Source organism: Athene cunicularia (genome assembly GCF_003259725.1).
Source record: "Athene cunicularia isolate RWA chromosome 2 unlocalized genomic scaffold, athCun1 chr2_part1, whole genome shotgun sequence".
NCBI lineage: Eukaryota > Metazoa > Chordata > Aves > Strigiformes > Strigidae > Athene > Athene cunicularia.
Window position 1 is genome coordinate 69,266,915 of NW_020799095.1, and position 21,712 is coordinate 69,288,626.

At 33.2% G+C, this 21,712-nt stretch overlaps 1 protein-coding gene across 6 annotated transcripts in view; it reads left to right on the forward strand.

Moving 5' to 3' along the window:
* Positions 1-21,712, forward strand: part of CDH10 (cadherin 10) — a 103,564-nt gene that overhangs the window by 70,143 nt on the left and 11,709 nt on the right. For all 6 annotated transcript variants that reach the window (XM_026842155.1, XM_026842151.1, XM_026842149.1 and 3 more), the window contains 6 exons: positions 4,504-4,623; positions 5,998-6,165; positions 11,301-11,488; positions 14,396-14,649; positions 18,300-18,436; positions 20,199-20,320. In XM_026842155.1, the coding sequence (XP_026697956.1) occupies positions 4,504-4,623; positions 5,998-6,165; positions 11,301-11,488; positions 14,396-14,649; positions 18,300-18,436; positions 20,199-20,320 (989 nt within the window). The remainder of the gene's footprint in view (positions 1-4,503; positions 4,624-5,997; positions 6,166-11,300; positions 11,489-14,395; positions 14,650-18,299; positions 18,437-20,198; positions 20,321-21,712) is intronic.

The window sequence follows — 21,712 nt, forward strand, 5'->3', positions numbered from 1 at the left end:
ATATTCTCCAGTCATTCATTATACTTATTCCATCCTGTATTTTCAATGCTGTTTCTACTACCTGTCATGCTGATCTTTTCTGCTTCTGAATTAGGGATGTCAATATACGCTTTGTAAAATGTAACCTCTCTCTGGGCTTACATGTAAACTACAGTTTGGGTGTCCCAGAGTTAGCCTGTCATCTTTACCTGTGGTTATCTTTTTGCTTTCTCTTCAGACAACATGTAGAGCTACTACTGTTTGTCGTTCTCCTAGGCTTTTTGTACACTCTCATTAGTGCTGTTCCATCAATTCCCGGTGCTTAGTCTTCTCTGACATTTATCTTATAATACATCCTTCTTGTTTCCTATTAACAAAGATTTTTTAACTTTTTTTTTTTCAGTTCTCTCACCAAACCCTTTTACATTATAATTTTATATTATCAATAATGACAGATTTTGAAACCCCAAATTATTATATTACATTTTTAAATTTTTTACAAACTCTGATTTCACTCTGCACACAAATGTTGCCATAAGGAGAGGAGAAAAAAGAGGAAAAAAATGAATCGCAAGATTAAACATTAATTTTCTTTAAAAGGGACATCTTAAATTGGAAATATCCACTGATGTACTTCTTTTGAGCTTATTGTTTCCCAAGATACAGGAGTACCATGTAGCCAAAGATCTTTCTGACATTGACTTCTCTAAATATGCATCACTTTCCACTTCTTCTCTGCTATTCTGCTGCATTAAAGAGTTTATTTCAGGGGAGAACGTGTCAGTATTTCCTTTATTTTCTTCTAGAAAGGGCAGAAAATGTCTATTAATTCGACTTGTTATTTGTATGGATAATTTACTAGGGAGGGTACTTGCTGTAGCTAAATATCACATAACTCAGATGGGAGTAAGGAAAAGGAAATAAAAATTTCAAATGCAGCTCTACAATGGAGATTCTGTGAGTTCTTTTTCCTAGCTAATTATCTTCAGTGATTCTTATCTAATACATCTACATCATAAATGCGTTGTGAGGTCAAAGTCATTAATACTTGTGTGATGTTTGAAGTGTGCAAGGAACACATTAAAAAGGGCCAAATATATTAATTAATATTATAGTATGAGACCCTAGGGAGATTCAACCATTATAATTAAAATTATGTTAAAATATGCCTTCTGAGAAATACAATATTCTGACAAATGACTGTTTATTTCTGGGCCTAGCTCACGATCATCTAATTCTAGTTTATCATATAATAAAATTTGCAAGTATACAAGGAGAAAACCACAGAATTCATATATCTGATTAATAACATAGCTTTCACCGTATTCTCCAGTATATTACCACTGTCTCCTTTATGCCCTCCAATAGAGTTCAGATTATTCTTTAGATTCTGAAGGCCAAAGACACTTACCAACTTCATCAGAAGCAATCTAAGCTTATGTAAAAGACAGAATGAGGCCCAGGTCATGTAGTGCTAAGTCACACCAGCACCATAGTTTTTAAACTCCTGTATGACTTGTCGTTTTCAGTACCTTGTGATTTCTGGTACAGATTTCAGACCAGAGCAAACAATATATTTGTAGTATAAGCATCAGTGGTCTTCAGTGACTTCAGTGAACCGAAACAAAGCAAAACAAGCTGATGGTTTGACAACTGATGTGCACAACATAACTGACATACTGACATACTCCTCCTGTTCACTTCTTTGCATGGTTTCTGTTAGGTTTTTCATAGGAATCCCTCAGCAGAAGCCTAGAAAGCATGTCTTTCTTCCTTTTATGAGAAAGGGCCAAGATCAAAGTGGTGATTTCTGCATCCTGAATGGCAAGCAGAAGCGTAGCAGTGCCCTTGTACTTTTCCTGACTCATGGCTGGTCAGTAAAAGGCAAAGAGCTAAAGCAACATTAAAAGTATAGTTTTGGGTAAAACTATGAATGAATGTAAAAGTATGGTTTTGGGTAATGGGGTGTATGTTATCCTGAGCACAACCCACTGAGTACATAGCACTGTGTGATAGTGATGAAATTAAGGGGTCCAGATCTTTTCCCACAGACTTTAAAGAGAACAGGATAAAATCTACAGTTTTCAAAATAAATGATAGATTTTATTTTGTATATATGCAGCTATGCTCATTGCAGATAGAGAGAATTATATGATTTGTTCTGTTTCGTGTATATTAAAATAGCATTAATATTTTTATATCTGCATTATGACACATAAGGCAGCAATAACCGTTAAACACATATTATTACATTGTACGTGGAAATTTTTTAAAATTTGTTTTAAAGCTATTAAACACTTTCTTCAGTTTTCTTCCAAGTTATCCTTCAAAGTTGATTTTCACGGGTTTTTTTAAGCTAAAATTAAATAAAAATCTCATACATTTTACATATTAATAAATACTTATAGTTTAAACCTATGAAGGAAATGTGAAAATTAGAAACAACAAATTATTCAGTTACATGTAACAGACAAAATATCACCTTTCATGTGTTTGCGATGTAGACTTTTCTGGTTAATACATTTTGTTGTGGTGATAGATGTCTTGATGATGACTGTTCTCTGTTTATACAGATGTAAAATGAAGGCTTTGTAAACTTTAATTGGATAAAGCCATGATGATTGGTGTACTTGGTTGTTTAATTTTTTTTTTCTATTGTTTTTTTTTAGTCACAGCACTTAAGTTACAGAACATGATTTGCTGTTATCTTTTTTTTTACACAACACCTACTTGCTATTTCAGAGCAAATGTTCTATAATAGCAGGTATATATTCTAATACTGCAGTTTGCTACATACTAGGATGGTCCAAAAGGTGCATTTCAGAATCAAGACAATAATCCAGAATTTAAATATATTTCTCAAAAAGGCCTCTGTATCTTTTAACAGAATAGTTACATAGACATATATCTACAAATGGAGTTCAGTGTAGCTGGAAATTGGTGAAGTGGCAGTATGAATCGGAAAAAGATTAAGTTATTAGGATAGCTCTACCACCCCTAAATTCTTATATTTTAAAGATGTTCATATTTTCAGTTTCAGCCCTAGTCTAGATGATCACTAATGCAATCATTAGTACAGTGGAAGGTATTCATAATTTTTATCTTATTTTATCATTATACTTGTGTAGAATTTTTTATTCTTTTTAAAAATTTTACTGTGTTTGAGGTTCTGTTCTGTTAAATCAGTAATTCATTCCATTTTAGTATCAGTAACAGTATTATCAGGAATTTGCCTGTTATGCCTTCTTTATGAGATGCAAGCACTTTTAGGAACTCACCAAAACAAGTGTTTCTGTTCTAAAACAGTTGAAAACTGATCATTTCTAAGAACTCATCTGTGATTCAAGTTAGGCACATGCTCATTCCATTGATACTGGCATAGTTTTTCCCACAATTGAACAACTGGCTTGTCAAAAGAAGGTTTTCTATCATCTTGTAAAACCCTAAACAAACCGAGGAAGCTTAGTATTTATTGCTATTTACCTTTCTATGTATGTTAGAATAAATGTGTAATGCGGTCAGACTATGAGAGGGAATAAATAGTTGTGCCAAGTGTCTTGGATTTGCAGGTGGTTTATTTCACAATATTTGACAATATTAGGTAGAGGGAAAGAATTGGTGTAAAAGGAGAAAAAGTTTTGAAAGTCTTCTAATCTGCAGAGCAGGCTGTGGCTAACAGTCACATAAATATGATGATTTATTATCTTTTCCTTGTTTTTTTTTCACCTCTTTCCTATATACTTAAAATCATATCTGCACTTTATGGAGCTACAATAGGGGAGATCTTTGTTTTTAATTTATCCCTCTGGTGCAAGAGTTGAACAGGATGTAGAAACTATTTTGATTCAGCAAGAAATGGTAGAGGCAATGGTAAGCATTTCATGTTTTGAAGAACTGATATATTCCACAAAAATTTAGAGATGGTCTTTAAGATTAAAAAATTTTCTGGAGTCTAGCCAGCAGATTTCAAAGTCCATATGGCAATATATTTTCTGGTAGTATCTATCTATATTAGGACTTAGAAGGTAGGAAGAATTGTTGACTAGTTTTTGCCAAGTTCTAATGACCCATTTAATAATCTTTTTCTGTCATGTTCTTGCATGTGTAATTTCATATCATGTTGACATCATTGGACAAAAAAACCCAACTGTTCTTGGTAATGGAAAGCAGATATTATTGTAATTAAAACCAAATAAATCTTCTGAAAAGAGTCAGTACATAAGTATGAAATCATTGTATGTGGACAAGTATTCAAGTCAACTGTAACTATAGTTTACCTTTTTTAATTAGATCTTAATCACACTTATGGGTTTAGGGAAGTTTAGATTCAATTTATGTAGAATGAGATCCTGAAATAGGGAATAATGTACCTGAAACTGACTCTAAGATCAAATATTTTCAAATATTTGAAAAATCCAATTGATATTAGCTGAAATTTTCTTTAGAGTCTGTTTGAATTGAAATTGATGTTCTTGGACCTCTGCCTAATACCATGTGAAACTAAGATGACATTGGATGTTTCAGGTACTTCTGTGGTGCAAGTTACAGCCACTGATGCCGATGACCCTTCATATGGAAACAGTGCCAGAGTAATTTACAGCATACTTCAGGGACAGCCATATTTCTCCGTGGAACCAGAAACAGGTCAGGAAAATTGTCATTATTTCAATTTACCATAAACTGTAGATTATTTCTTTCATTGTAAAAATCTTAGAGTATCTAAAAAAATAATTTCAAAAACTGAAATAATATTTCTTGCCTTTTTCACCATAATTTATAATTCTTATAATACATATAAAAACTTAGAGATAACAGCTGACACTATGAAGCATAAGTAGCTTTACAGTGGTACTATAGATAGCTTAAGTATCTACACTATTTAACAACATGTCTGATAAAGGCAGGAATGAAGGTTTCTGTCCTAGAAAATGTTGTTCTTTTTTTCTTAATGGTTCTACATGGACTAATAAAAGGTGTTCTTTCTACTCATAAACCATATGCACAAAAATCTTGAAACATTTTCAGCATGAAATATAAACTGGTGTATTGGGTTTGTGTGGCAAGGTTTTGGTAGCAGGGGAACTACAGTGATGGCTTCTGTGAGAAGCTGCTAGAAGCTTCCACTGTGTCCAAGATGGACCCGCTGCTGGCCAAGGCTGAGCCCATCAGCAACGGTGGTAGCACCTGTGTGATAACATAATTAAGAAGGGAAAAAAAGCTGCTGCACAAGGGAAACTGCAGCCAGAAAAGAAGACCCAGGCTGGAGCAATCTCTACCTGAAGGAATGCATCTTGTGGAAGGGACCCATAATGGAGAAGTTCATGAAGATCTGCAGCCTGTGGGAAGGACTCACGTTGGAGAAGTTCATAGAGGACTGTCTCCCATGAGAGGAACCTCATGCTGGAGCCAGGGAAGAGTGTGGGGAGTCCTTCCCCCAAGAGGAAGGAATGGCAGAAACATGTCATGAACTGACTGCAACCTCCATTCCCCATCCCCCTGTGCCATTCAGGGGGAAGAGACAGAGAAAATCAGAGGTAAAGTTGAGTCCAGGAAGAAGGAAGGGCTGGGGGGAAAGTGTTTTAAGATTTGGTTTTATTTCTCATTACCCTACTCTGATTTGATCGGTAATTAATTAATATTCCCCAAGTCGAGTCTGTTTTGCCCATGACAGTAATTGGTGAGTGATCTCTCCCTATCCTTATCTTGATCCACAAGCCTTTTGATGTATTTTTCTTACTGTCCCGCTGAAGATGGGAAATAATAGAGCAGCTTGGGTGGACACCTGGCATCCAGCCAGACTCAAGCCACCACAACTGGAAAAGAAACAGTGATGTAGAACTAAGGTTTGTCTGTAATGAAGGGTATATATAAAATGAACAGAAATTTTTACTTTAAAATGTGAAATTAATATTTTTAAAAAGTATTTCAGAGAGTAATACAAAAAAGATGCAGCAGATTGCTGCATATCAAAAATAGAGAGATTATTAACAATTTTTGTTTTTTTCTTTCTTTATTTAGGCATCATCAGGACTGCCTTGCCAAACATGAACAGAGAGAACAGGGAGCAGTACCAAGTAGTTATCCAGGCAAAGGACATGGGAGGACAGATGGGTGGATTATCAGGGACCACCACCGTGAACATCACTTTGACTGATGTCAATGACAATCCACCCCGATTCCCCCAGAGTAAGCTGCATTTAATATTTGCCTTGCACTGTGTGAGCTTCAAACTAAAGAGTTAAGCAATCACCATCTGGTTTAATTTAGAGTAAATCTAGATTATGGGGCACACATGAACAAAAGACTTACGTACTGATTTATTCACTATTATTAAAGCAGTGTATTAAATGTTACAGCATTTATTTGTTAGGAAAACAGTTACATGGTCAAATATAACTGCAGCAAACCTGGAATACTTTCCAGTACTGTGGGAGGGGGTGGTAGGTGGACTCATAAGAGCATTAGAACAAGGTTTTTCTTTTTCCTTACCTATTGCTTAAATCCTACATACTCCTCTGCTGGAAAATAAAACATGTAGTAATTCTAGATATGCAGAAATGTTTGTATTGTAGTATCTGCTTAAATATTTAATCATGAAGAACGTGGAAAAAAAATTACTTGAAGGGAATCAAGCAGATTTGTTCTTCTCCAGTTACAGTGTTACAAAACCTAATAGAAAATTTCCAGAAGTAAACTAAATTACTTTTTTTTTTTTTTTTTTTTTTTTTTTTATTTTATAATGCTTTTTAGCTTCTAATAGTACAGCTATCAAGACTTTCTATCTTCAAACTAAAATATAAAACCATTCTTGGTCTCTCTGTAATATGGAGATATTAAACTATGTAACATCAAACTTGTTAAACATTAAAAGCATTTTAAATACATTTGAAGCCTTTTGCAAATACGGAACTTGTAATATTTGCAAGATGGTCTGGACATACTTAATAGCTAAAGGATCTGGAACATCCTCGCCACCTGTTTTTTATTCTGTGTAACTACCGAATCCAGTAGTTACTGATAATGAGCCTTCAGGCTCAAAATAACACAATCAGCTTGAAATGATCCTGATTTTAATATTCTGTTTATGGCACAAATGAAGTACATAAATTTGTTCAATTTAATATTGTAGTTGATATATGTGTGTTTAGTTAAGATTTTTTATTACCATGTAATTTCATATACACTCTCAGAAAAAGCATGAATGATTGAGTACTTAGAGTTTGTGCATTTCCACACAGGCCCTATTCTGGACAAAATTTATTGTTAATTTGTCATTTTATGTTCTTTTTATTTCCACAACTTTTTGATTTATTATTTTTGTTTCCATTTATATAGTGATGATTATGGCAATCCCAACACTGTGTAGGTGAGGCATGCTGTATTACTCCTCTCTAGACCTATTGAGGAAGACTATCTAAAGAGTCATAATGTTCAAAGCTTTACGGAAAAGCTATTTTCAACAGTTAAAATTGACAGCATATAAACATCAAACATGCATATTTATACTGTCCTTTTTTTTTTTTTTTTTAATTTTATTTTTAGCTTGTTTCTTAAACAGTGTGTTAATTTAATATTTAGTAATATGGAATCAACTTTCTAGACCTTTTCTACATGACTTATCTGGCAGTCTGACATCACATTTGAGTCAGATGGGGATCTGATGTAGCATCCCAGAAATATCTCTGCATTTTTCTATTAATGTCAGCGTAAATCAGATGTGACCTTTGCATTAGAGAAATTTTTAGTTTTACTCTCATGGGGGGTTTAGTGGTTTTGGTTTGTTTTTCACTACTTTCTCTCTGCCAATAGCTTTGGTAGATATAAATGTATGTTTCACTGGAAATTAAAACTGAACATTTGTAAAGCTGACTCATTTTACTAGATATATGAAAGTAAAAATAGCTATTGACTTTTAAAAAATATTTATATTTAATTTCAAAATGCAAATAGACATTCTAATCATTCCTGATTTTAATAGAGTTCAGCGACTACCAGAATTGATACTGGTTAAGTTAAATTATTCTTATTCTGTTCCATTAATAAAAAACCAGACGTGTAAGAGATTCATGGAACAGTCATATTCATATCAGAGTTATAAATTACCAGCAAAAATTTTAAAAGGTCTATTATGTTTTTTTTTCAGATCTCAGCATATTACAGTTATATGTTTCAGTAAAATGTTTCATAATAGATTAAACTTCTCCCACAAGAAACTCAGAATTGTGGAAAATTCTACTTATTTTATTTTATCATTAAAAAAAAGAAAAACCAAACAAACCCAACCAAAAAAAACAAACCAAACCAAAACAAAACAAAACAAAAAAACCCACAAAAACAACAACCAAATAGAAGAGCCATTAATTCCTCTGTTGTTTACATTACAGAGCAAAAACTCTTCAGAATATTTTTCTCCTTTTAAAGATCTCCTGAAAACCATATAGGTAGCAGTTGCTGTTCTTCTGAGGAAGCGTGATAAAATTTAAAATGTTATCAAGGTTCTGCACAGAAAGGTCATCAAAGATCTCAGATATTAGATCTCTGTTTCAACGGTAATATCTCCAAGTGCTCACAGAAGTAAAAAGATGGTGTTGACCAATGATAAATTGAAGAAGTTGTTTATGGATTTAGGAGTCAGATTCTGACTGAAGCTCAGTGCATCTGAGTTATGTCAGCCCATCTCCTGTGAGACTATAACCTGTATTACTCTATAAAAGTTTTTACATTTACATTATGTGCCTATTCAAGAGTAAATGGGAAGAAGGGTAAACATGAATAAGATTGCTTTTTCATTCTTTATGACTGACTGAAGTATTTCCAGATACAAATGTGTAGACTTTAATCTTTCAGCTGATTTTTACTTGCCTTAGTATATGGAAAAGCTTTTCCTATCCTTATGCATCCCATTTTTTTTCCTGACAGACAAATGAAAGAACATCACTCACTGGAGTAAGTGCAAACAGTAAATTACTCTCCTTGAGGAAGAGGAGAAGTGAGAGAAAAAGGATTGACAGCACTTTTGCAAGAATAATTCTAGTTTGATGTAGTTTGAGTTCTTATATAGTATCTAAAGCTGCACTGCATCCCATATTTAGTCAATATATTAAATGTCTTCGTTGACAAAAATAATAAAATAAAATGTCTCATACTATGGTGATTTCTATAAATGGGTAAGTTAGACACAAAATTTTCTTTCAGATGATAGGTGTTTCCATTATTTTTTTAGCAATTCAAGATCCAAGCTTTGTAGACTAAATTAATGAGTTGGGTATTGCAGGGGAAGTCAAGTACCATCCGCAAGGCATAGCTTGGGCATGTATTTTTAAACTCTCCACAAAAAAAATGTGGGGAATAGTTGACACACCATAAAATTAATTCTAACATATAAATATTAGTTGGGAAAAATGGTGGTCTTTCACCACTGTCTTATGTAATACTGAATAAATATTAAAGGGAGCAGAAGCTCTTTTTTTCTTCTGTTTTTTATACATTAGGCGATTACAGAGGGATTATATACTAACGTAGCAAAGTACACAGATTTAGGTATTAGAGAAAGGTAATGAAAATGTCAGAGCAAATGTAAGATAAATCAGTAGACTGAAACACCAAAAAGTAACTGAGCAAAAATAAATTCATATAAATAGAATGTGGAGTGTATGTGGCCATTGAGTAGTAATTCTGCTGCTGTATATCAATTTCATATCAAAAGCTTCCTAAGAAAAATTATATGAAGAAATTAAATTTCAATATTTCTCATTCAACATTTAATTACAAACTATATGTGGATGTCTTTATTCTTCTTTATTTTTCTTTTTTATGTTTGACAAACTATAACATAATGTAACAGAAAATACTAGTTTTGTAGAATGAGAAACTCTCACACGTCCCGATGAATAATTGGTTTTTTTTTAGTGAGTGTTCCCAAAATCAAAACCAGTTCATTTGTCACTCTGTAGATGGCTTCTAATGTACTCTATTAAGACACACTAATAATCATGACATGACTCAGCGGTGCTTTCCTGAAGATGGAAGATCAAGCTGCCAGTGGCCTTCCCATACTGCTTTTCCACCGCTCTCTCCCCCCAATTCTTACTGATCACACAAAACTAATAACTCCCTTTATGGACTTTTCTGTACTTCTTATTTGTAATGAGGTATATACGTGCTGCCTTTTGGGTAGCCTGTTCAACTTTTCCCTGTTGTGGTTGCTGGCATTTACCCCATTCACTTTTGTGTTACTGTTAACTGAACTGTCTTTCTAAGTCACTTCACTTACCTTAGGAAGTCTTTTAAGTAAAATAGCAAATCTTGGAACACTTAAATAAGGCCAGAGAAGAAAATGTTTTTCAGTAGAGCTTTGATGATTAACTTGAGTGTTTAGAATGACAGCTGTATCTGCATTCATTTAAAAATAATCTGAGAATCCTTCATAGTGCATTACTTATTCCACGTGTTTTCCTACCGTATGTTCTGACAGATGGGACCAGAGATCTCAACCATTATTTACAGTTTTCACAGTAAGGCTATAATACTAAAATGTATGGTAAGATATTTATTTCAATTTAGTGCAGCATGTCTAAATGATGACAGTTTTATTCCTATGGTTTTTATCAGCTGTATGACACCGCAATAAATGGATACAACTGAGCTGCAGAAAGTAGCACAAAAACAAAATTGCAACGTTCATAAGCCTTATTTAAGTATGAATTAACTGTTCTAACAAGTGTAGGCACACCTTCTGCTTGTGGATTTTCAAAAACCTATCCCTGCATTAAGATGTCATTCAATTTTATTTAATATTGATTCTGACTATCTTAATTTTGAAAGCTGAAATTGCTCAGAATTGGCCAGCATAGTCAGGGGGTTCTCTTCTTTGTATTGCTTCCATGATAAAATAGCTGTAAAATGTATCTATCCCAAAAGATTCATCTTAGATATTAAGGGGGAAAGCAGAGTGAATCCTGAAAGGAACCCAGAGCAGTCCTTTCAGATGATGTTTCAGGAATGACATAGACAAGAAAAGTACAGAAATATCTGATTCTTCTTTGAGATAGAAGTCCTTTTCAAAACTATTTTTCTGTGACTTTGTTTTTCATTGCTTTTTTTTTTTTTTTTTTTACATTTGTTTACAGCCTTCTACTTAAAATTTTCTCCTGCACAGTCCTCTACCTCACATTTTGCCCATTCTCCCAGTATTAAAAAGCAAGTTCTCTAGAATAAAAGATACACAAAAATATGTAATCAGCTATTGTGTGAGACAATGTTACTTAATGCATGGATAATGGTTTATGGGGCTCCTGAGTGGCTCTTTTTGTCTTTGACAGGTACCATCCACCTCCGCATTCCTGAGTCCTCCCCAGTTGGGACAGCCATTGGCAGTGTCAAAGCCACAGATGCAGACACTGGAAAAAATGCAGAAGTAGAGTACAGAATTATAGATGGTGATGGGACAGATATGTTTGATATTGTGACAAAGAAGGACACACAGGAAGGCATCATAACTGTGCGAAAGGTGTCTATTAACAACACTCACTAAATGATTTTGATATCAATGTTATGCCACAAATATTCATTGGAAAAAAGTGCTTAGATTGTGTTCTAATTGCTTAACACTTGCAAGCATCTCCCATCAGTGACTGATCATTACTATTTCCTTTTAAGATGAACTGGAAGTAACAGGTGGTAACAATATCTGAGATGTAGCATAAAGCATTATTGCCAGAAAGGTATGTAAAAAATGGACCATCTCCAATGTTAGTACTAATTATCTCTGTGATTTCAAATACAGAATTCTTTAGTATTTATGTAAACTATTTTCTTCAGCAAACAGTTCACTCACTACTGAGATTCCCAACAATTTAGGTGACCAGTGTATGCCAGAATACAAACATGCTCACGGAAGCAGAGTTATAATCTGTATTGTTTTGTTCCTGTTTTCAACATGTCAGCTATTTTGAATAACAACGGTGTCCCTGTTTCAGATTTAGCTTTAGTTCTACCCTCTGTCTTGCATGTCAAAGCATTTTCATAAGTACAACATCTCACACCTCAAGAAATTACATTCTCTTGCTCCTCAACAAATTCTCTTCCAGAAGTACCTCAGTTTTTTCCATGGCATTTTGAGATGCCATAAGGAGTTCAGGCACCATTTCTAACATAAAGCACTGTTTATAACAGCTTTTAAAACAAACCTCTGTGAGTAGAGAATAATGAATTAAACACTACTATAAAATATATCTCCAGATATCTTGATAATGGCAACCAAGAAAAGTTCAGCAAATATTAGAGTGTTTCCTTTTTAATCTCTGTATTCTATGTTCACAGTCAGCATTCTAGTTTATCTGAGAAGGGATGGAAATACAAAGCTTAGGGCCCGATATTCTTCCTTTTCCTAGAAGTTTGTGAAGGCTCCTCTTGAGATGCCTCTTGCTTGCTTGCTTCCTTCAGATTTTTCATACAGACTGATATTATATTAAATCAATATGGTCTTGAAAAAAACAATCTAATAACTGGATCAGGCATTAAAAAATCATAAGTTATAGCACAGCAGCTCCAAAAAATGTCACCAATAAATGCTAATAAACAAGATCTTCTCATTTTATCATTAGCAATCTGACAGATTTTGCAATTTTCAGGATGCTTTCTCATATTGATAAATAAAGAACTTATTTGGATACCACAGACAGCATTAACTAGCAAGGAAGATATGTTCAGTTTATTCATTTATTAAAATATCATTTACTTTTATTTTTTAATTGGCCACATTGATTGTCATGTCTATTTTCAGTGGTGAAGAACTAGAAATAGCTGGTGTTCCTTTACTAAGCCCTGAACTTACTAAGTCTGAATTTATTTTCAATACAAGTTTTTTCTATACAAGTTATCACAGACAAAATAATTGCTTTGACACAATTTCATATATTTGGGCAACACTTTTGTTCATTAAATGATGATATGCTGGAATGCCTGTATAATTCACACATTTTATATCTATATATTACAGCATAACCTAGAGATGTCAAAACTGCATGTGAATGTACTAGTAGCAAGTTAAGTACATCTGTGTGGCACACCTTCTGGCAAATTAAACCAGCTAATTAGAATAAAGCAGGACTAACATGGCTTCTTTACTTCTAGGCTTGAAGCTGGCATCTCTTCACAGCAGCATGCTGCACTTTATAGACACAATAGTCTCAGATCTAGCTTAAATAGCAGCACTGTATTGTATTTCTCGATTATACTCAGATATTCTCCCTTCTGTTCTATTTTTTAAAAACAAGTTTGGGTCAGTGGGGAAACTCATTGTTTTACTGGACTTCATCTTTCTGCTCTTAAATAAATTATTTAAATTTCTAGGCTGTTACTGTGGTGAACATTAATTTTTACTTAAAAGCAGTTAGGTGGAAAAAACAATCTTCTACCAACCATTTTGATGAATGAAAACCACCAGTCTGATATCTCCCTGAGATTTTGGGGAAGTTAATGAAGTCTTTGTGTCAGAAAGGTAAATTCTCAGCTTGCTCATTTCCTCAGTATCATAAATTAGCTAACACTTTTCATCTATGACAGTTAGAAAAATGAAGGAATAGAGGTTCTTCTCTATCTAAAGTGGTTTCTAATTATAACCCAGAATCTTTCCTCCTTCCATTTTAAAAAGGAACTGCTGACAAAAATATCAAATCTATTTTGAAAAAAAAATCTCTGATGTTGGATTCATTAAATTAAATTAAAAGGAACAAGATTAAGCTCTTACTGTTTCTCTGGATATAGAGAACTTTGACATGTTCTCTAATATTAAAAAAAAAAAAACAAAAACAAACAAACAAAAAAAAAGACCAAACAAACATACAAACAAAAAACCCCAAACAAATAAAAAAAAAAACAAACAAAACACACAAACTAAAAACGCCCTCCTGAAAGAAACCAAAAACATTTCTGATATCTAAGGCCAGCTACATTTGTTAGATAAGAATAGTCAGGACATTTTGAGTATTGAAGAGTTTATAGTATTTCTTGAGAAATGTTAGTATTAAGTACCTTGTTCTGAAATGTCAGTATTTCACATCTGTATTTCAGTTATTTTAAATGCTTATATGATCGTTTCAAATTCATATTCTCATGAAATGGCTGCAAAATTCACAAAATAATCGGTAAATTTACACTGAAATTCTTTTAGTCATTGGTGCTATGTCGATTGAAATAATATGTAAGAAGAGAAACTTCCTCCAAAACCAATGGAAATTTCTTACTAGAGAAAGTGGTCCCTATGCTGTGGAATATTTGAACTGTATTTGGGGTTTCTGCAACCCAGGGCAAGATCTGATAAGGCTTGAATCCTCTTCAGTTTCCATTATGTATATAGGTCAACATCTGTCAGTATATAATCTAATTTAATAAACTTTATCATCATCATTTTTAGCCACTGGACTATGAAACAAGAAGACTGTATACCTTGAAAGTAGAAGCTGAGAATACACATGTGGATCCACGCTTCTATTATCTTGGGCCTTTCAAAGATACAACTATTGTGAAAATCTCAGTAGACGATGTAGATGAACCTCCCGTCTTCAGCAGATCTTCTTACCTTTTTGAGGTGCATGAAGATATTGAGTTGGGGACAATAATTGGAACTGTAATGGCACGAGATCCTGATTCGGCCTCAAGTCCTATAAGGTAATACTCCAGTCTCTGTAAACACAGTCATGTAATTTGCTAGCGAAATAATAATACAACAAGAATTTTCATGTACACATTGTACACAGGAAGAAAGAAGATGCTAATATTTTTTCTGTTATTTATTAGTGTCCCAGAGTTAGACAGAATTGAGAATGATGCTAAGATTCCACATCAGGGAACAGCCTTTCACTTGCATGCAAGAGGCACAGGAAATGTTTTCTAGTACTTCAAATCTCTAAAAACTTTTAAAATTACACACTGATTTCAGGTAGGCTCTTCAGGATTACTTCTTGCTTCACACTGTGAAAAAGTGCCAAACCAGTCTACGGCTGAGGAAGGGCACAGAGCTTTCTAATGCTTTCTCTAGTCAGTCCTGGAAAGTATGCAGTGTTGATCTCATCTGACTGCTGCTTTGTAGGCTTGCCAGAATGATTGCTATAAAAAAATAATCTTTGTGAGTGCTCAAATGCCCCAATAAATTAAACACTAAAAAAATAATATATTTAAAAATCCTTTCTATGTATACTACTAGATGCTACATGCTACACTGCATCTAGCTGAATGTACTAAACAATATTTTGGTGTGAGGTTTGTTTTTTTTCTTTTTTCTATAATACATAAACTTTAGGAAGCTGGTAAGACAACACTGTCCAAGGTGTATGTGAGTTGTCTGAAAAGCCGAACAAAATACAAATATTACATTCTGGCAAAAGAACCTTATTTACTGACTTTGAAGTCAATTGCCACATACTTGTTAATGAGGCCCAGGTGGTAAAACTGGATTAGGAAATGAAACTGAATCTAATTTTCTCCCATGATGATCTGTGTGAATGGAAAAGATAGGAGATGACATTAAGCCTCAAAAATTTAAGAATATATAAATAACTTAGCATTGCATCTTTACCCACTCTAATTGCATGAGACAACTGACAGTTTTAATAGTTATTTTGTCTCAATCATGACTGGAAAAAGAACAAACTTGGAGCTTGAGCTCACTTTGTTCCTGACACAACTTGATGAATTGAAGAACTGTGGTAGGTATTTCCCTAATCACCACTATTTACACAGAGTAACTACCTAAAGATGATTTTATATTTTTCTATGTCCTGTTGATGTTTCTTTCATTCTCCCATAGAAAATATTAGAAGAGGCAGGTGGAGCAAACCAATAGAAATAACTGCAGAGAAATGTCTAAAAGAATTGGCAGGAACCATTGAAACTAGATTTAGCTCTCTTGAAGAAAAACATCAGAGATATATGTGATAATGCGCTTCATAGTACAGTCTTTTCTTTTAGTTTTCATTTAATGCTGTCTAGTTGAAGAACTTTAAACCAAATGCATAGTGTAGATTGAATTCTCTTTAGTATTTGCTCTGTTCCTCACTTCCAAAGCAACCCTGTATATTCCTTTAAGCAATCATTATCTAGGATAAGTTTTTAGAAGCTTTTACTTCTTACAATATCAATATTAAATACAAAGTACTGTGTCTTTGCACCAGACGAGAACAGCTAACATTTAAAATAAAATATTTTGACAGTTGTCATACTTTGAAATTAGGGCAGTTTGTATATTATTTTAATACAGCTATTAAAAAAAAAATAATTACAGCTTCAGATTGTAGAATTATTCACTTTTTTCTTCTGTTTAGCTGGTTTTTTTGAAAATATTAGTTTCTGTTTATTAAAATTCTATATAAGGCTTCCTATAAATTGAGTTCAAATAGCTTCTAGTTGCACTGATTTTTATTTCTCTTCAATGAATACAGAGGTATTTTCTGAAAATAATAATTTTGGTAGCATTTTCAGGCATTAGAAATAATATGATGGGGTACAAGTATGTGCTTTTCTCATAGCTATTATCAAATGGCATAGCATATTTAACAAACAAGAAACTTGTTAGCCATAGCAGTGATTATTGCCAATTGAAAATCCGTTAGCTAGAGTGCTGTCAAAATTAGTTCTTTTCTTCATTAAAATGCCAGCCATGGATGAAGTAAAATCAAATGGTTATCATATAAGACAAATAGTCTTAAATATAATTTATCTGAAAATGACAGATTTTTGTTTCATTTTTAGCTAACAGTTACTATACTTAACTAGTAGTAAAAAAAAAAAAAAAAAAAAAATCCTGAACTTTCAGAGGTCTTTTTTGCCTGTTCTAATTTTCTTTTGGTTTTGTATTAACTTTGGTGTCAGCTTTTCTGTTGGAGTTTTGTTTCATTTACAAATTAATGTTATTGTGTGTGGTGGAGTGAAAAAACAAAACCCACTAAAATGTTATATATAATATTTTCATATTACATAATTTTTTCTTTCGGCTTAATTTAGTTAAGTACTCTAAGTAAAAACAGATACACTTGATGAACTGTTTAGATCCCTCATAAAAATTCAGAGAAACTTAAACAATCGTTTCTATTGCACTGTACAAGTGTACTGGCAGACTTTATTTTAATTAGGCCCAATTCTGCCAGGTAGTTAGATAAATGTTCTGTTCTTCACAATATCCTACATTTAATAACACAGCAAAGGTTCAATCCTAACTTTGAAGGCAGTGTTAAATAACAAAAAAAAAATGGAGGAAAGTGCGATTTTGTGATTCTAGTTTGACATTCTGCCATATTGTTTTAGTAGAAGTTTTGTCTGTAGAAGTATAGCAACTATAGTAACATATAAGGTCCTTTAACATCAGTACATTCATGAAAATGAAAGTTATGCATGTGAACTTATTTTTATAGAGGCTTAACTTGATTTCTAGTAAATTAATGTATTCTAAAGTGTCACAGCTGAGCTTATAAAAAGACTTCTGAAAAACTCATAAATTAGCTCAATCTCAGTCTGAAGGAACAGTACATCAAAGACAATTTTTCTTTCAGTATTAAAACAATTCTTTAATTATTTTATTGAAATTCTGACATTTTTTATGATCCTCATATATGTGCATAAAAGTTCAAATTATCAAATATTATACTTTTGTATCATATTGTTGTGGTTTGAACTCAGCCGGTAGTAAATTGCCATGTGGCCAACTGTTTACTCCCCCCTCCCCCGGAGAAATAGGGGAGGGACAAAAAAGAAGAAATTTGTAGGTTAAATTTTAAAAAATTACTAGCAAAACCAACAGCAATGATAGTAGTCTGAAACGGGTAAAATGCCGTAGTAGCTCGCCGAAGAGCAACAAGTACAGAGCCCGTTCCCAGCAGTGATTCTCGACCTCACCAGAGAAACTCTACCCAGCCGATCCAGAAACTGAAAACAAAACAAACAATGCATGTGAGAGAGCTCACGCCTGCCTATATGCTGAGCTTTGGCGTCACATGACATAGTGACAATTGATCATTGACATCCAATGATCAATCAGGACCCAGCCCTTCAGCTGTGCTCCCTCTCAACCTAAGGAAAGTTAACTCTATCCTGGCCAAAACCAGGACACATATTTATTAAATTCTTGCAATTTTTATTCCTTATTCCGTGGAACTAACCTTGAGAATTTTCATAAGTGTTTATAGAAGCTAAATGTATGCCTTCACAAAAATAGCCTTTGTAGTGTAACATATAGAACCTAAAAGATATATTCACTTGTGAAACATATGCTTATTCCATTGATTCTATCATTTTGGCAATACTTTTTATTTCTTTTTCATATTTAGGTTTTCTCTGGATCGTCACACTGACCTCGACAGGATATTTAATATTCATTCTGGAAACGGGTCCATCTATACTTCTAAGCCACTTGACCGTGAAATATCACAGTGGCACAACCTTAGTGTTATAGCAGCTGAGATCAGTAAGCCAGTTTGGTCTTTTATCCTTTCAATTTTCCTTAGCATGCAAAATTACAGCTGTGACTTAATGAGGGAAAAAAAAAAAAAACAAACAAAAACCTCTCTTCCCGCCTCCACTTACTGCAAAATATTCTAGGAAAGTAAATTGGGTGTGGCCAACAGCAGCTGACTTGCCATTGCTTCTTTCCTCACTTACTTCCACCACTGACCTTTAACGTCCAAGTTACTTCTGTAATGTTACTCAGTTAGATATTTACACTGAAGGAATTCTGTTTCATTCTTTTTCTTTGAGGACAATGGCATGGTTTTTGCTGTTAAAGTAGCTGTTAAAGTTGGTTTTTTGGGGTTTTTTTTTGGTTTTTTTAACCTTTTTTATTTCCTTGTGATGCATGGTCCTGAGCTTACAGTTCTTCACAGTGCTGTCCAATGTTGTAAGAATACTTTTCAGAAGTATTTATATAATTAAAAACTTAATATCCTTGTATGCTTATATCATAGTGCTAAACTTACTTCCTGGTCAGGATACTTCAGCAAATTTATGTTCTGGACTTATCTGGAGTAGCTAGCATTCTCCAAAAAGGTACATTAGTATTGGAGAAAGATGTGAAGGGAGAGATTTAGGTCTTTAAATCTTTACAAATATTACCTGTGAAGCATGATCCAACAGAAAAACAGTGTTAAGAATAGAATATACTTGGAAAGTTAGTACAAAAATGCAAGACTATGAAAAAAAGTGCTTTAAACCTGCCATTTTAAACTGAAATGTCAAAAATTGGATGTCAAAAAGATCCACATCACACTTTAACAAAGATTTTATTAATAGCAAGTGAACTTAATGCCAGCTACTCCTAAATGTTTACTGTTTTATTTGAAGACACTTAAAAGGGGAAAGAAAAAAAAAAAAAAAAAAAAAGGGGGAAAAAAAAAGGGGGAAAAAAAAATCAGTAATTTTAAATCATCTCTATTTTTACTTATTCTCATTCCATAAAGTTGCAAAATCATATAGTGTTTAGCTACCATCTAGCAGAAGTCCATGTAAAAATGTAAAAAATACGTTTTTACTCCCAGGCATTATTTCAGATTATTGGTATGGCAATTAGATAGAGCAAGTGAGAACAGAGAGCACTCTAAATAATGCTAGGGGTTTGGCATTTGGCAAGGGGAAGTTTACTAATCTTGTTTCTTAACATAAGGTCTGAAAATCTAAATTCATATTTTTTAAGGCAATGTAACATAAACTCTCTGTTTCTTATCAATTCATCACCAGAATTTTTGGGGGAATGCTTTCATTGGTTTTCTTGGAATTAAGGCCCAAGAGAGGAAAGCTTGAAAAATTTTCAAAATATATATACACAAAATCAGTAATGTCTTTTCTATGTAAAACAAAACAGATCATAAATAATTTTAAATTTAAAAATCAAAACCTTACAGCAGAATAACACTCTCAAGCCCACCCAATAATGAAATTTGTCATTATAGTAGCGGACATAATTTTCATATACTATATTTGTGTAGATTATTAACGGTTGCAGCTCTATTTTAGTGTAAAATCTTAATCACTCACTAGATACTAATAATTTATTTTTTACTCTAAGCAAATAATCTTATTTTTCAGGAGACCTGGTTCTTATCTGCTATCAGTTTGTACACTGCGTTTTCATGTTTCACACCTAAACTTGCTGAGCTATTGCTTATGAAATTTGGAAGAAAACTGAAAAAAATTAGTAGAAAAATAAATTCATTATTCTTCTCTTCTCCTGTCAGACAACCCCAAAGATACTACTCGTGTTCCTGTCTATGTAAGAATTTTGGATGTTAATGACAATGCCCCACAGTTTGCTGTATTCTACGATACTTTTGTCTGTGAAAATGCAAGAGCTGGACAGGTATGCCTTTGATAAACACTTCCCACTATCCAGTCTTCCTAGAGCACTCAACTGTAGATCATTCTTGTCTGTTGCTTAGGAGAAATCATGTCTGAAATAGCTTTTGAAATGTTAAAAATGAAAGCAAAGTAGCTCTGTAGGTAAGGCTTAGAGTGAAAAATCAGTATATTAAAACAGCATCAGCGTGTGAATTACCACTTTACCTAACTCTATACTACTGTTAAATCCAGACTAGCTATGTCCAAGATACATGGTCATATCTTCACAAAGGAAAATGATAAATGTAACTACTAAAAAGTTAATCTATATTTTCAGTAACTCTCAAATAGCAAGATTCAGATATATTTCAGTCAATGCTGATGGCAGTTACAGAAATCTACACCTGTCATTTGTTTTTGTTTTTGTCAGGCTTATCTTTTATCATCGCAAACAAAACTTTTGACAAGAAAATACAAAACATGCATTTTTTGAAACGGTAACATAATATTTTGGCTTGACTCTTAGAGGCTACAGAATGTGTACTTCAGTTTAAGTGAAATGACTTCACTGCTTAATATGTAGCTCCTAATAGCCAACTGCTTATTAAAACTGTTAAAAAAATGTTTTCCTATTACAGCACAGCATGTCCCAGAGCACAGTTAGCCAATAATAAATCCTTTAAAGTGGTAGCAGTAGTACCTAAAGCAATCATTTTAGTACCTTTGACTAGAATGCAAGAGAAGTGCCATCTTGTCTTAATTGTTTGAGTCCTACAGGTATGGCGTACAGGTTGTATTACGAATTTCACATTCAGGTTGCCATTCTTCTTTCTGAAGTAACATCGGTTGGAAATTAGAACAGAGCATTTAAGGCCAAAATCTATAATGCATAAATGTCTAAAGATACTGAGCAAGTGCATTTGTTTGCTATAGGAATTATAATTCAAGCTGTTAGTTAACTGGAAATTGCTGGTTAAACAAGTAGAATTTCTGACAGTTGCAGTGTCTTCTGTAAATGCTAAAATAATATTTTAATTACTTACAATATGAGATAGGGATTAAGAATTGAAAATGCAGAGCACTGAATTTTCCTCTTCCAGTTTCACCAAAAAAAAAAAAAAAATCCTCGGTAAAAAAAAAAATCTAAATGCATTAATATACAAATCTTGCTCCATTTGAAGTTTTAGTATCTGTCTATTCAGGTTACTAACTATAGAGGGTGCTGGAAATGCTTGATAGAACAGTCATATTTTCATGTAGACACATTTTGAGAAACTTTTTTTTTTTGAGCTATCTAGAATATTAAGATCAGTATAACTTACAAGTAAATATAAAAGTTATTTCTGCATTACACTGTTTTTCTGTTCACATTCAGAAAAGGCCGTCAGTTAAAAAGTTAAAAAAAAAAAAAAAA